A 16,181-nucleotide genomic window follows, 5' to 3' on the forward strand; every position below is an offset into this window, starting at 1 on the left:
CAAATACCGAACATTGCCTTTATTTTAAAAAAAAAATTCTCGTCTCGAGAAAATAACATGTCATATCCAATGCGTTAGGACACAATGCGTCAAATTCTCGAGAATGAGCCTCTATTTATGCGTTTTGATTAAAACATATTCTCGATTATTTAGATTCAACGAAGAGAATTATAACCCAATACGTTAGGGCTCAATTTTCGAAGATTCCAAATGTCGAGTATTTGCTTTATTTGGAAAGTTTTTTGAATAAAACAATTTTGATACTTAAACGACATTAGACGTAATCTTTTGAAAAAACGATTGAATAATAATATACAACGCGAAAGGATAATTCATAAACCACAATATATGTTAATGAACATAAACAATCGATAAATACCAATAAACAATGTCATACACATAAAGGCACTAATCTCACATCACATATAAATATTTACGTCGACATACAAAAGATAAATGAGTTAATAGTCGATTTTAAAAGAAATACCAAGCACCGTAACATAAATTAAAGAATGAATAGCATGAAAGAAAAGAAATTTGGAATCATCAACGTATAAATAATAAATTATACATAATTTCGAAATAAATGATTAATATGAAAAATTTAAAATAGATTAAAATAAAATCAAAATGAATATTATACGAAACGGTAACACAAATAAATTTTAAAGTAAATGTTCATAGGATGAAAATCAAAATAAGTAACATACTAAAGAATACGCATTAGTCCAAATAAGTATCATATATTAAATAATAATCTTAATACAAATAATAGTATACATAATAAAATATACAAAAAAATTAAAATAAACAAGATGTATGATGAAATAGTGTTTAAAAAGTTATATATATACACGGGAAATTTTAAATAAAATAAAATAAAATAAACTAATTTTAAAATAACATATAAAATAAATGACTTAAACTAAATAGTATATAAAAATACATGAAAAAAAGTATTGAGTTTTTAGAATTCTATAAAAATTACAAGATAACAAGTAGCTAAATAAATTAATAAATAAAGCTTAAACAATTTAATTGAGTAAATAGGGATTAAACTAAATTTAAAACAAAGCCAGAAAGAGAAAACGAAAATAAAACAGAGTTTAGGGGCAAAATGAAGCACGTGAATAACGTGGGGGACTAGTTGGGACATATTCTCCATCCTTCAAAACGCATAGCAGCAGTATGGGCCAAAACGAGACAACATCAAAAAGGCGGGGCAAATTTATAAAATAAAGGGAAATTGGATCAAAACAACGAAACAAATCAGGGGGATTAATGGCGCAAATATTCCCTCTGAGACCCAAAACGCGCGGGTCTGGCCACGCTCGGGTCGGGTCATCAGGTATGGCCATTAAACGGTGTCGTTTTGGAGTCATTGTGACAGACTCTAAACGGCGCCGTTTTAGAACTGTTATAAAACCTTAAAAAAAACCCTAAATGCTATTCAGCCGTCTCCATTCACAAATCAAACTAAAAAACCTAAACCATCTCCTCCTGCATGCGCCGCTCTGTGTATCGTCCATTCAAGGACTCTTCGGACCTAGCCCGCACTCCGATGACGACGGAGAGGGCAAGGACCCGACCACAAGGTAACTTCCCTCCCCTTTTAATCTTTGTTCTTCATTCTTTTATTCAAAAATGAATCAAAACCAAAACCGAAAAGAAAACCGAAAAAGAAAAAAGGAAAAAGAAAACGGAAGAAGCAAGAGAGCGATTCAAAAAAATCACCTTTTTTATTTTTTGTATTGATTTTTCTAATACAATATGTGTGTTGTTTTTTTCTTCCCCCCCCCCCCCTTACAAGAATTTTGTAATGGCTTTGATATAGCCAAAAAGAAATACCAAAACCCCTATTTAGTTTTTCTTTTTCTCTCTGCTATTACCATTTTTCGCTCAATTTCTGTGCTATTTTTCCGTCCGTTGCGTTTGCTGTGTCTTTCTTGCAGGTACGGGTGCGGAGGAGTCCAGCTGGAGATGTACGGGGGCACGAGAGTGGTATTGGCGCACATGCGAGGCCAGGGGCTGATTGCGGCGCTGGGAGCTGGGTACTACCTAGGGTTTTCTGATCTACTGTTTTACATTTTGGGCTGCGTTGTGCTTTGGGCCAGGGATAAATGTTTGAGTAATTTAGGTTAAAACAAGTTGGGCCACGTTGGTTTGGTCTGTATTATTTTTTAGCTTGTAACTATAGACGTTAATAATAATAATATTTTTATATTGGTTTTATTATCTATAGTGGGCCGGGCAAAAATGGGCTCATAGAGCTGTTAATTATGATATCCCCACAAACCCGAAGGTTGGCCTTTACATATTTCATACCCTGAAAAAACATGCATTCTGTTACTCTACAAAATGATCTGGTCTTTAAAAGATAAGAGAGCTACTGCTGCCTGTGTTTTTTGCTAATTTTTATGTAGGTACACATCCATCAAGTGGGTAGAACAGCTCGTACTGGAAGATCTGATCTTGCTATCTCACTAGTGAATCAGTATGAGCTGGGTATGCCACATTTGCTAAACTTGTTTACAGAATGTTAGTTGATGAGCAGCCTGTCCAGCACAGTAACCTTTTTTTTTGTTTTCTGTATTCCAGACAATAAAGTTACCCGAGTGTCCTGCTTTAGAGGACGAAGTCATGCAATACTATGAAGAAGTCGCAGATTCCAGAAGAAAAACACAGACGGTAATCTAAGTTCCTTTTAGTTTTGTCTATATTTTCATTTTTGATTTGAATATAACCAGGATTGAAAACACTAACTATATTTTCATTTTTGATTTGAATATAACCAGGATTGAAAGCACTATTTTCATGTTTCATACTTATTTTATTTCGTCCCAAAGAGTTACTTAAATCGTATGCAGAATGTCTCCCTTGTAAAGGATTCACCAATTGGTTAGTATTTCTTGTTTTATAGTATTTTGCTTTTTTTTTCTTTTTTTTATTTCGAAGCTTTTTCGTAAACTCATTTATTGGGATGACACATTGTTTTCCCAATCATTAAATTTTGAACATCTCCGCAGAAACTCAAAGAAATGAGAGGCACAAGGAGGAGGGGCAGAGATGACAGTGACGATGTAGGAAGATATCTAACCAGCAAAGGCTAGTCCTCCAACAGAGTTAAAGATAAAATATAATCGCCTGCTTGTCATGTTATTTATATCTCCGTTTACGTTCTCCCGATTTCCGACTAAGTTGTATTTGAGGATAGTATAATTTTTTTTATCCAGGGTAATGACTTATTTGGCCCTTCAACTTTATAAAAAGGTCATTTCAGCCCTTTATTTAATTTTTAACCTCTTTTAACCTTTGAACTTGGATCGTTTATCAAATCATTCCAAACATGGATGGAAAAGGTAACAGTTGTTAACTTTGCTAATGCATCCACGTGGCAATCCACGTGTATGTCACATGAGTAAACTTAACAATCGTAAACTTTTTTATCTATTTTAGGGTGATTTGACAAACGACTCAAGTTTAAATGCTACAAGAGGCAAAAAATTTTAAATGGTTAAAATGATTTATTTTGTAAAGCTGGAGGTTTAACCTTTGTTTTACATCCAATTCATATTATCTCCTTATGGATAAGGAAATGTAAGAAATGCATATATGATAAAAAGGATGCCACAAGCATTAATCTTTGTTCTTTTGAAATAGCTGGTCCATTATTTTGGTTTTTATTTTTGTCTGTGTTCCAATTCAAGCCTGCAGAAAAATATAGAAGTTGTAATTGCAGTTTCTAACTAAAAATATTGCATGCGTAGTTGATTTAGCAACTGTTGTAATGGCAAAAAAAACCCTTGATCTCAATGTTAGGTTTAGTTCACATTAAGTTCAGATATTCCCTATTTGCTTTACTGGTTTTAAAAAGAAAAATCTTCATGGATTGGTTCTTTGGCCCTTTTGGTTTAATTTAGCCACAGTTTCTAGTGCCCTTTTGCTTCTTTTTTACAATATTTATTTTTTAATATTAATTTTACATATATAGTGGTTTCTTAATCACTTTTTAACTTTTTTCGTATAAAAATATTTGTATTTATTTTATAGGTCTGTTACTTTTTTTTTATGTTTTGATTTTCTTAATAAATAACTTCAATTTTTTTCCTTTTTCTTTGCAACTTATTTTCTATTTACCAATATGATAACTTTTTGACATGATATAAAAAAATGTATTATTATAATCAATTGAAGCGCATTTAATATTCTTAATCAGATGTATTTATCTCTTTGAATTTATTTTTACTCACAATTTAAATTATGTTTTAATTTTAATTTCGTACATATTACATATATGTTATTACTATTTGCTTCAAATTTTACGTTTTATTATTTATTATATATTATTTTTAAATGCATGAATTATATGCTTGTCTTCAAATTTTATGCTTATGATTTCTATTTTTTATTGTAGGCATTTATGAAGCATTGATATGAAAAATCTTCTCATATTGGATTAGAAGGGCTAATAGGCGTGCATACGTATGATATTAACACATTTTGTGTTTGTCTAAATTTGGTCTAGCTTAAAATATGGGTATAAAATTTTGTCAAAGTCTATCTAGGTCTGTCTATATTATTTTTTAAAAAATTAAATATATTTTTATTTTATTTAACATCTAATAGTTTTATATATTTTTTATTTTTTATAAATTATACAATATATAAAATAACATAATATAAAATATTGTAAACGTAAAAAAATGTTCAGCCCATATTTCGGGCGTAATATTTTTTCCAAATCCTTCCAAATTTTGGATGAACTTTCAAGCTTAGGCACATGACCCGACCAATGAATAGGTCTATATTGGACACAAGAAATTAATCATTATTGTAAGAACATTGTCTCATCATGAATAGGTCTACCTTTAAATAGGAAAATAAAACACGTTTAAGCACACTCAAACTCACATTTTTTTGCATTAACAAGAATGTCGATGCCATCCGAACTAAAGCTCAACTTATTAGTGGCGATTTATTGCCTTTTATATGCTCATCTTTATATTTAGAAGTATTTATGTTTATTGTTATTATTTTGTGATGTTAATAAAATTGATAGCTTATTACAAACAATGGTTAGGTACAATAGTAAGGTACGTTGCATTTTCAATAGGAAATACAAGTTTAAACATTAAAGACAATATTGTTAAAAAGAGGAAATCACGAATCTCAAATATAGATCATAAAATAGATATAAATGATACCAGTAAATTAATAATTTATTTTTATGAAAAAATTTATACGCAAAAGCACTAAGTTAGAATTTAAATATAAAAATTAATAAATAAACTTAATAAAATTAGAGCTCAAATCATAATTTGAATAAAATGTAGAGTCCAAAAACTCCAACTCAGATCAGCTTGATTACCCGGTTAAAGATTATATTCTCAAAATTAGTATTTTATTCCAACCCCTTAGGAAACATCCTCGATTTTAAATATATTAAAAAAGAAAGGGATTGTTGACAAGCTTTTTGCATTAAAATTTCAAGTTGACAGGATTCACATTACCGTCTTATAATTCTATGATGGACATCAGTTTCATAGTTGGAAGTTAAGGTTAAATAATTAGTTAAGTACATATAACTGTCGTTTTTATAAACTATTATTAATTATAGAGTTTTTTACATCCAATTAATATATTTAATGTTTTTATTAAATTAATATTACGAGTTAGAAAAACATGAATTTATAAAATTAAATAATTCAAAACTATTATTATAAAATAGAAAAGTTATTTACTTTCATCCATCACAGTTAACCACATTTACTTACTTTCTCACATTCCCTCCTTCATTCACTTAAAATTTATTTAAAAAAGTTTCATCCGCAAAAATGGGTCTACAAATCCTAAATTCCTAATTATTAAGGAAGCACTTCATTAATAAATAAAATAATTTTAAAAAATAAATATATAAAAAAAGATTGATGTGTAATATACAAAAATAGACCTACTATTATTTTTAAATGATTGGACTCTCATGTGCCATCATGCTCTTTTTGTCATCCCCATTTATTTATATTGCAAGTACTCCAACCAAACATGCTTTTCTCACACAAAACCCCTCCAAACCATTCTAAGATTCTTCGAAATTCCAAGGATTGCCCTCAACCCCGCCCGTGAGTTTATTTTAAAATTGTCGACAAGAGGATAAACATGTAATTTTGCTTAATCTGTATTGTCTTTTAACACATACATGTGCATTCCAACTCGGAGTTTTAACATCGATTAACTGAAAAATTTTTCCAGATTATTTATTGAGCCGTTAAAATCACATGGTGACCAACTCACCCGGTCAAATTAACCGACATGTGGGACCCACTAACTGGAACGAAAGCAAAAGCTGGCTAAACCACTTTCTTAAGGGTTTCACATGCACGTGTGAGTGATCAGATAAATCGACGGCTGGGATTCGGTTTCCAGATCATCGGATGGGTGAGAGGAGTTCGTACTTCTGGTCGCCGGTAAAGCCGGTAAAGAAGTATTTAAAAAAATAATAAACGAAACCAGGAGGCAAATGATTTAGGTTTGACTATTGACCGAGATCCAGCAAATGGAGAAATGGGAGGTTAAAAACTAAGACCCAAAGTGCACGTGTGGGTTAACGCGAAACACGTGTGCTTTGCTGTCCGTCGGTTGCATGAAAGTTCGTGCGCCATGTGGATTTCACGTGAGGGGGTAATAAGGGCGGCGCAACCTCCCGTGGAAACTCGAGGGTTTAATGCAATGAAATAATAATCACTTACAACTATCGTACGAAACAACATATTTTATGTTTTGAAAAGATAAAAAATTAACTAAGCAACGTTGTTGCCGATATACAATAATAGTTAGTGCTACCACTTCGAATACACCTCTGATATTATTTTTTATGGATTTCTTTTTGATTTTATCAAAAATTTGAGTGCCTAAAATTATAGAATGAGAACTCATAAAATGTTTAAAATGGTGAACCATGTGCATTAATGATGGTTAGTTTTATCCTTCAATTTTGCTTGGAGTGTGAATACTCTTTCGGTTTTGCTTAGAGCGTAAATATTTAAAAAGACAATAACACTTCATGAAATATATAAAAAAAAAAGTTAAACTATGCACATTGGTTATAGTTGGACTTGAACCGACGTCTTGTATCATATAGAGTATTTTTTATTGAGAATATTATCGTTCGAACACTTTTTAGAATCAAGAGAAAAAAATTTCTCATTAAAGTTCATACCCAATGTGTTGAAAGTTTAACTCAAAATTTGATGTTTGACAAATATAATATGATAAGGGTAAAAATATCTTGAAGTCCTTTGTAGTAAGAGTCAGATAGTATTTTTTCCCCTTTTACTCAAAAAATATACAAATTAATCCATTATATTAGATTAAAGAGCAAATTGAGCTTTTCTAATAAAAATTTATCAAGTTCTACTTTTTAAAACTGATGTTACTGTCAGAATAAATAGACAGTTGCACATGGTGTGTTATGTGTATATCATTTTGACATACAAAGATAAATTTTTAATAGTAAAAATGGATAAAAAAATTTAACATAATGACCAATTTATTTTTTATCTAATATATAAATATTAATTTATTCAAATTTTAAGTAAAAAAATAAAATACAAACCATATAAAGAATAAAGAAATTTATCATACTTTTCCTATCATAAATCAACAAATCAATTTAGTATCTCAAGAGATGAATGAGAGCCTTGGCTTTAAACATGGATATTGATAGCGTAGGAAGGGAGGGGCTAATGGCAAGCTTCTTGGTTAGCAAAACAAATCAAAGAACCAAAAAGATTTCAGAGATTCTATATATGATAGAAGACAATGGACATGACATGACTAAGCTAAACTGAAATGTCTAATCCAAACCGAAGGGTCGACCAAACAGTAGGAGTTCAAATTCCGACCACTTAATCCACACAAAAATAAATCATTTGAACAATCTTTTTTTTAAAAAAAGATAATGATAGCAACATTGACACATTGTTTTGATTGAGAACAACCTTAAGGAAGGGGTCTGCTTCACGTGAAAATCACATGGACTCATATTGAAAGGGTCCCCTCGTGCATTTGAAAAGAATATATTGTTGGATAATGAAAATTCCATTTACTATGTGAATGATGTTTGAGAGGTAAATTGAATTCTTAGATATTTTTATTTAAATAATCATAAATAAAAGTAACACTGATTATATATAATTTATATATAATTTAGATCAGGAGGTATTATATAATTTAGATCAGGAGACATTGTTAAAAAAATTTTAAAGTTAAATCCATTTAATTTAATTTTTAATAATATGTTAATAATATATAAAGTTATACACTGTTAATTAATCACATAATAACCCATGAAAAATTATGTCTAATCCGTTCGGTTGCGATGCATAGTTACGACATAGAACAAGCGAGGCCAAGAGGGTCCAATTTCATGTGCATGTCACATGGTGATTAGGAGAAGAGACCAAAGGAAAGAATTAACAGAGGGGTTCCAAGGCAAAACTTATTCGAGACAAACGACGTCGTATCGTTGGACTGCTTCACAGTAGTCCCATTACTTAAGGGTCCTTAGAAACAGAAGACAACGTGGGGATAGCTTTCACGAACTTCAGTGGGGACACTTCAATCATCAACCCGACATCATGTTGGGTGGGGCCACCACAAAATTTATTGTCAACCGTCGGATCCATCATCCATTCATAGGATCTGATGATGAGGGGTTTGATTGTGTGATGTTGTTTGGGAGTTCAGTGTTATCGGAGGGAGTAGATTCGTTTCTTTTTTCCTTTAATATTTCATTGTCATGTCAATAAACGAATTTTATATATTATTATTAAATAATAATATATTTTTATTTTCTCATTTTACCTTTTAAACCTATCAAACTCATAAATTTCTTAAAACACATATGATAAAATCTTATAAAAGAATGAAAAAGCACCCAATTAATACATATAAAGTTATAAAATTTAAAGAGAAATTCAAAAAAGAAATCCTATAAAATCGAATCGAAATCCAAATGGTACAAATTATTGTGAATCTTAATTCCTCCCATTATAGTTGTGTAATATGCTTGGTAAAAGGTATATATGAATGATGATGATGTACTCAGAATGCCCCATTTAATGGTCAAGTTGAGAAAGGGATGGACCAAGCCTTTGAATGACATATTCCTAACCAATGATTTAGATGGCATGCCCACTTCAAACCATTAAAATGCAGCCGTGGGGGAAGAGAGAAAGTGACATTTTAATTTAATATATATTTTAAAAATGTAATCTTTAGTCTCCCCAATCAATGATTAAAAGCATGCCACCCTATTTGTTACTTTAAAATTAAGATAGTTATTTAATAAAAATATTAATAAGAATCTAATGGTAATTATTACGCTGATTTTTAATTAAAATTACAGTTAATTTTCTCTTTAATTAAACAAAAAAATACTTTAAATTTGTAAACAAAGGATATTTGATAATTTTAATTGATTGTAATTTTATTAAAAAAAATAGCATGCATATTATTTTATTGAATTTAAGACCTCAACTTTACTATGAACCTAAAATCTCATTAACCATTTAAAAAATGTTAATTAGTGCTAATGCAAAATAATCTTTCATTAAAATGATATTCATAAAATAATAGAATTAATAATAAAATAAGTTAAGAAATAATAATTTATTATATTTCTAGAAAAATGAATGCAACTATAAAAGGCAGTAGCATACCATTTGACTGCAAAATAATAGCAATAATGATTAGCTCATTTGATAAGGTGCTTTTAAGTCATTTAAATTGCATTTTAAGGGCATTAGTGTAATTGCATTATCATCGATTATAGTGCTATACTGCTGGCTTCGGACCAAGTTGCATGAAAATCTGGATATTGAGATAGGCCAATTGAGATACAGATAGGATAAAAATTAACGGTTCCCGGGAAGGAATCCCAAGCTTATGCCATGGCGCGTGGAGTTCAAGCTACTGGTGTTAAAAGTTGAATCAGGGAACGTGTAATGCAGGGAGGGAATAGGGAGCGTGGTCGGAAAGGAAAGGAGGAAGTTTCAATGATTGTGAGTGCGTGAATTGTCGGGGCGTGGAGGGACAAAGTGACACGCACGACCGTGTGGGTGTAAGAAGGCAAACGAGGGATGGTGTGGGGCCAGAGAGCACGTGTTCCGAAGGCAAGACATGTTGGTCCACGTGAGTTAAGGGAGAAGTTCAAGTTTTGTCATCCTGCTTTTTCGCTATCACTTCATTTCCCCCACGCCTACTCCCTGCCACGTGAACTCCACTCTCCTTGTCCCCCATTCCCACACGCTTGCTTCACCATGCCTTTTGGCTTCTTGACTTGGCTCATCTCACTTAGCCAATGAGCCATTGAGCCTATTTCACTTGCAGCACATGATCAGAATATCTGAAAATCAATGATTATTGTTTTTTCTTCATCAAAAACAATTATTGTTACGTCGATCATAATTCACACTGAAGCCGATTAGATTACAGCCATTGAGCCATTGTTCCTAGCCGACGCACTTTTACTTGCGTCACGATCACGCTTTGTATTAGGTCAAATTTTATAGAAAGTTTTGTATCGTGTATTTTTAATGGATTTAGTTCTTATCACAGTTTCTTTCTTCTTCTTCTTCTTTTTTTTTTTTAAATTTTGTTAATTGAATCCGTCAGATAATTCACCACGATGGGTGAATCAATTAAATTTTCATAAATATTTAAAAATATATAATTTAATATAATATTTTGAATCCTTCAGATAATTCACTGGGATGGGTGAATCCAATTAAAATTTCATAAATATTTAAAATATTTAAAATTATATGATTTAATCTAATTAATTCTTTAATCGAGTTTAACCGGTTCGTACGTACATATTTCGAATCAACCAATTTATTGTCTTACTTCAAATTGATGTATAAGACGTTACCAATTCGACCAACTGACTCGTCTTGGATTTACCAATCTTAGTTTCTACGTTGTAATATGATTAATATAATATTTTTAACTTTTTTAAAATATGTGATTACTTTATATTTATTTCTTACACTTAAATAAACAGTTTTTAAATAAAAAAAGTTATTAGATTAGTAAAAGAATAGGGTAAACACATCATTTGTCATTAATTTACGAGTATATTTTCGTTTTGGTCACTTGACTAAAAAAAAGTTACTGTTGGGTCATTAAGTTATTTAAAAGTTTTTATTTAAGTCACTAGACTGTTAAAATCGATGCTCTATGGCTTTTTCTGTTCGCATTGCCTACACCAATTGAAAACTCTATTTTTTCTTTTCTTTTACAATTAAGCTTTTTTCATGAAACAACATTAAACGTCACAATTTTTTCTTTAATCTCCAACACTGACATCAGATCGACTTAGAAAAAAAATATGTTCTTCTACTTGTCAATATGGACTAATCTACTGTGCCGATTGTCAAATCTTCACTTGAAGCTTACTGGCGAAATTTTAAAAAAATCAACAACCTAGTGACTTGAATAATTTTTTTTGAATAATTTAGTGACTTAAATGAAAACTTTCAAATAGTTTAATGATCAAAATGTAACTTTTTTTTATTTAAGTGACAAAAACAAAAACTTATTATTAGTTTAGTAACTAATAGCGTAGCTTACCTAAAAAAAACACATAATAACAATAATTTTAAAACCAGATTGAAGCCAATCCAATCAGTTCGACCGATTCGATTACAAAATTATTAAAAAATTAAAAACAATCGACTCTAACTGTCAATTCGTACCGATTTCTAATCCAATCAATTTTAAATCATTCTTTAATCTTATACCTCAACTGATTTCCGGTTAATCCATGTTATGAACAATCTAATACAAGCAACACTTCATAACACATAAAACAGCTTATAGAAATTGATATTTTCAATAATCCAATCAATCCCAAGGTTCCTTTATCATCGGAGGTGTAGTACACGCTCCAATAAACGCATTGGTAAAAAGATTATATATATTAAAAAATAGAATGAAAGCGTTTTTGTTTTAATAGATGGAAAAGGTGGGGAAAGCGACGCCATCCCTCGTGGTAATGGCATGGGAGAGATGAGGGGGTTGGTGTGGGCCCTACATTTGACAACCAAAAATAAATAAGTAATTTATCTGTTTGTCTGCCTGTCTGGTTCCACTCATGATTTGATGCTTTGCCCCAAACCCCATCAATGGTTTCCTTATATAATTGGGGAAAAAAATCAGAAGATTAAACATGGGCCCCACAAATGGGGTCGATCTGGAGCGTTGGATCAGGATATGAGGTGTGATCAAGGCGGTTGGTTGAGAGGGCATGATGACCATGGAGAGAGTGGTGGTGTTCAGGTCTGTTCTTGTGTGGGGTTCGTGGCAAAATAAAAATAAAATTCAGCATTTTTTATGGTAATAAATATTAGTTCCTATTTTCATGTGTTTTTTTTCTTTCGAGAATTTTAATTTATTTTTTTATATTACTTAATTCTAAATCAAGATGAAAGGGAAAGTAGTCTTCGTATAAAAATGACTCTCTTTTCTTAGTTTGTCTTAACAAAAACTTATTAGTGATTGATTACCATGCAATTAATGCATGATTAAATGATTTTCTTAACGCATGGCATCACATAATTCATATTCATAATGTATTGAATATAATTTCTAAAATACAATATGGTTGTGTGTGCTTATGCTTTGCTATTAGGTAATGATATTGTCTTTAAGATCAAGGTTAAGCCTGTATTGGAAGGTCTGCATTTAGTATGGAAGAGAGGTTTCAGATAAGTGAAACTCGAGTGTGATAATACGCTTCTGGTTGAAACACTCTTGGTTGACGGAGCGACAAATAGCAGAATGGTGAAACTACGATTAATTTATGGCCTTCTATATAGAATGTGGAAGGTGCATATAAAGTATGTATCGAGAATACAAAATAGAGTGGCTGATTATATGACTAAATTGACTAGAACTAGATCCCAAATATTACAAATATTTGAACAGCCTCCTAAGTCGGTGCTATATTTATAGTTGTTAAATTATAATAGCCTACGTGAATTTAAAGTGTGATTTCTTTTGTATTTGTCTAAGGAATATTTTTTTCAATCGGAAAAAAAATTAATATTTTATGCAATACGATTACTCAAGCTCAACAGGTGAATTCAGTTAAATTTAATTGAATAAATATAATCAGGAACCATGCCCTATGATAGGTTATATTTAAAATATATAGCTAGTCCACAAAGCATGCTAAATGCCACTCGCATTAAAAAAATGTTGCATGAAATGGAAGCTAATTCACGTTTGGTTGTACATTAACTAAGCAAACCCTAAATCTTCCTTTACATTTTAGAAAATTATTATTATTATATTGTGGCTTTATTATCACATTGAAAAAATTGTAAAAATATTTTTAAAATAAAACAGTAGTTATTGAATGAAAATGGTGAATTTGTATGATAGATATTGTTTTTGTATCAAAGTAAATAATAAGTTCTCAATAGTATTTTTTTTAAATTTTTTAAGTATAAATATAAATAGTTGTTCGAGTAATCACGAAGTAGGATCAAATTATTATAGTATAAACGGATCAAGAACCGGAATAATTCATCCTAAGCCGACTAATCAAACTAAAATTCATATTTGGCAACAACACATGGAATGATTTGAAAACCCAAATATGGGTATAATATGTCTTAAATTTAGATACTCAAGACTCAATGTTTTCGTTTTGGCTGTTGGCTTCAATGAAGTAGTTTTTTGAAAGAATTTTTTAATTTAAAGATAGTGTATAAATAGTTAATATTCAAGATTCATGATTTTCATTAGAAGTACAATATGTTTTACCATTGGGCTTAATATTTGTTGATTAAAATTTTTCATTTATATATACAAATTATTTCCATTAGAAAGTATATTTATTTTTTAACAGAATCTTATATTTAAATTTCTAATGCTAACACAATAATAATTTACATTTATATTTATTTTGCTGATTGGAAAAACATAAAAACATTACATCACAATTATAAAATAAGTATGCCATATGTTTATATAAATATTAATATTTAGTATCCTGTTAAATATATATTTACATTATTTTTATATATATTTTTTGAACAAATTATTATTTTTATATCACATATATCTGTATCTTTATAATTTTTTGAATGTCCAGCAGAGGTGGAAATTATTTTGGGGAGCAAAAGCCATGATTGAGATAATGGGTTTTCGGACAACAAATCATGATTGAACTTACACCACCCACTCTTTCATGTTCTTTGCTTTCTATATATAATCCCCACTTTCCCCTTCTCTTACATATTCATCAATCACTTTTCAACTCTCAAACCTTCAAATCTCTTTTCTTTCTCTCTCTCTCACTAGAGAATCCAAGTTTCTGTTTGGCCAGAGAGAAAATAATTAATGATGGTGGGAAAAGATCAAGATCTGGGCTTAAGTCTAAGCTTGAGTTCTTCTCAAAATCATCATTTGCTTCAGTTAAATCTAAGCCCATCTCTCGTTCCATCTTCTGCTAATCAATGCTATTCTCCTTCTGGTATTTTCCCGAGAACCAAACAAGCTTTACTTTCTTTAATTTGTTCTTTTTGAATTTAGACTAAAATTTCCAACATTTTTTAACGTGAAAAAAACTATGGGTTTTGCATGCAGATCCAAACACGGAATCTTTACGGGCCGAGACTAGATCATTTCTTAAAGGGATTGACGTTAACAGGCAGCCATCCACGGTCGATTGTGAAGAAGAAGCCGGAGTTTCATCTCCGAACAGCACGATATCGAGTAGCCTGAGTGGGAAACGGAGCGAAAGAGAAGGTAATAACAATGGCGACGAGCTCGAGATCGAAAGAGCTTCTTCTCATGGCATCAGTGACGAAGAAGACGGTGATACTTCGAGGAAAAAACTTAGACTTTCTAAAGATCAATCTGCTATCCTCGAAGAATGTTTTAAAGAACACAACACTCTCAACCCAGTAAGTAATTTGAATATTAGAGCAAAAACAAGTGAAAAATTACTGTTTGGTTGCCGAGAATTTTTTTTAAACAATGGATATAATCTTTTCTGCAGAAGCAAAAGTTGGCTTTGGCTAAACAACTGGGGTTACGACCAAGACAAGTTGAAGTTTGGTTCCAAAACAGAAGGGCTAGGTAAGCGATTTTACAGTTTTGTCCTTTTGGTATCACGGTTATTTACAAAACATGGGACTGTTGTAATTAATTTTTTGTTTTTCTTAATTGCAGGACTAAGCTTAAGCAAACAGAGGTTGACTGTGAGTTTCTAAAAAGATGCTGTGAGAATCTGACGGAGGAAAATCGGCGGTTGCAGAAAGAAGTTCAGGAACTGAGAGCACTCAAACTCTCCCCACAGTTTTACATGCAAATGAACCCACCCACTACTCTTACCATGTGCCCCTCATGCGAGAGGGTGGGGGTCCCACAAACCGCATCATCCGCCGTTGATCCAAGATCTCATCATCAACTAGTCCAATCACACCAGCAGAGGCACATAACGATCAATCCCTGGGCCCCATCTGCTCCCATCCCTCATAGACCATTCGATGCTCTTCATCCTTGATCGTAATTATAAGCTATCCAAAAGGGCATTTCGGTCAAAATCCCTTTTTCAAAGGATTTTTTAGGTCTGGTTGTTAAGAATGTGGATTTTGTTGGGTCTTTGATGTTTTGTATTAATTCAGACCCATCCATCCAATCCTTTTTTGTTGTCTTTCTTTTTTTGACATATTTTAATTAGTTTAATTAATTAATTTTTGGTGTTAAAATTAATAATTAGCGAGTCTCTAATTGAATCATCCACCTTCAATTTGAGTGGTGGGAAAAAAGCAGTTTGGTTGTAAAGTGTAAATTCAATCAAAGCTTATTAGCGCAAATCTTGTGTTCCAATTACCATTTTGCAATATCACTAAAAGGAATCTCCCTTTTTTATGATTTAGGGTTTTGGAATATATTAATTGTGAAAATTATCCTAAAGTTTAGGGGTATGTGTCTACCATTTGAACATTTTGTTTGACTGCTAATTACCTTTTAATAACGTCTAAAGCCACTTATAAGGGTACGCAATTCCATTGTAATGCTAATCTTTACTCTCTCTCTCTCCAATATTTTCATATCTCTGTTCTCTTTTATATAATGTCTAAAATTATATATAATTTCTTTCAAAC

General features: G+C 31.2%; 2 protein-coding genes across 2 annotated transcripts; both read left to right on the forward strand.

Annotated features, from left to right (window-relative positions):
* Positions 1-1,067: 1,067 nt before the first annotated feature.
* LOC121223611 (uncharacterized) lies at positions 1,068-2,226 on the forward strand. Its single transcript, XM_041105459.1, has 2 exons — positions 1,068-1,595; positions 1,953-2,226. Exons 1-2 carry the CDS (start codon positions 1,444-1,446, stop codon positions 2,140-2,142), a joined length of 342 nt encoding a protein of 113 aa, XP_040961393.1. The 5' UTR covers positions 1,068-1,443; the 3' UTR covers positions 2,143-2,226.
* An 11,892-nt stretch (positions 2,227-14,118) lies between these two features.
* LOC107912209 (homeobox-leucine zipper protein HAT4) lies at positions 14,119-15,890 on the forward strand. Its single transcript, XM_016840288.2, has 4 exons — positions 14,119-14,542; positions 14,656-14,975; positions 15,071-15,150; positions 15,244-15,890. Exons 1-4 carry the CDS (start codon positions 14,410-14,412, stop codon positions 15,575-15,577), a joined length of 867 nt encoding a protein of 288 aa, XP_016695777.2. The 5' UTR covers positions 14,119-14,409; the 3' UTR covers positions 15,578-15,890.
* The last annotated feature ends 291 nt before the right edge of the window (positions 15,891-16,181 follow it).

The sequence above is a fragment of the Gossypium hirsutum genome, chromosome D11 (genome assembly GCF_007990345.1).
Source record: "Gossypium hirsutum isolate 1008001.06 chromosome D11, Gossypium_hirsutum_v2.1, whole genome shotgun sequence".
In the NCBI taxonomy this organism is placed as follows: Eukaryota; Viridiplantae; Streptophyta; class Magnoliopsida; order Malvales; family Malvaceae; genus Gossypium; species Gossypium hirsutum.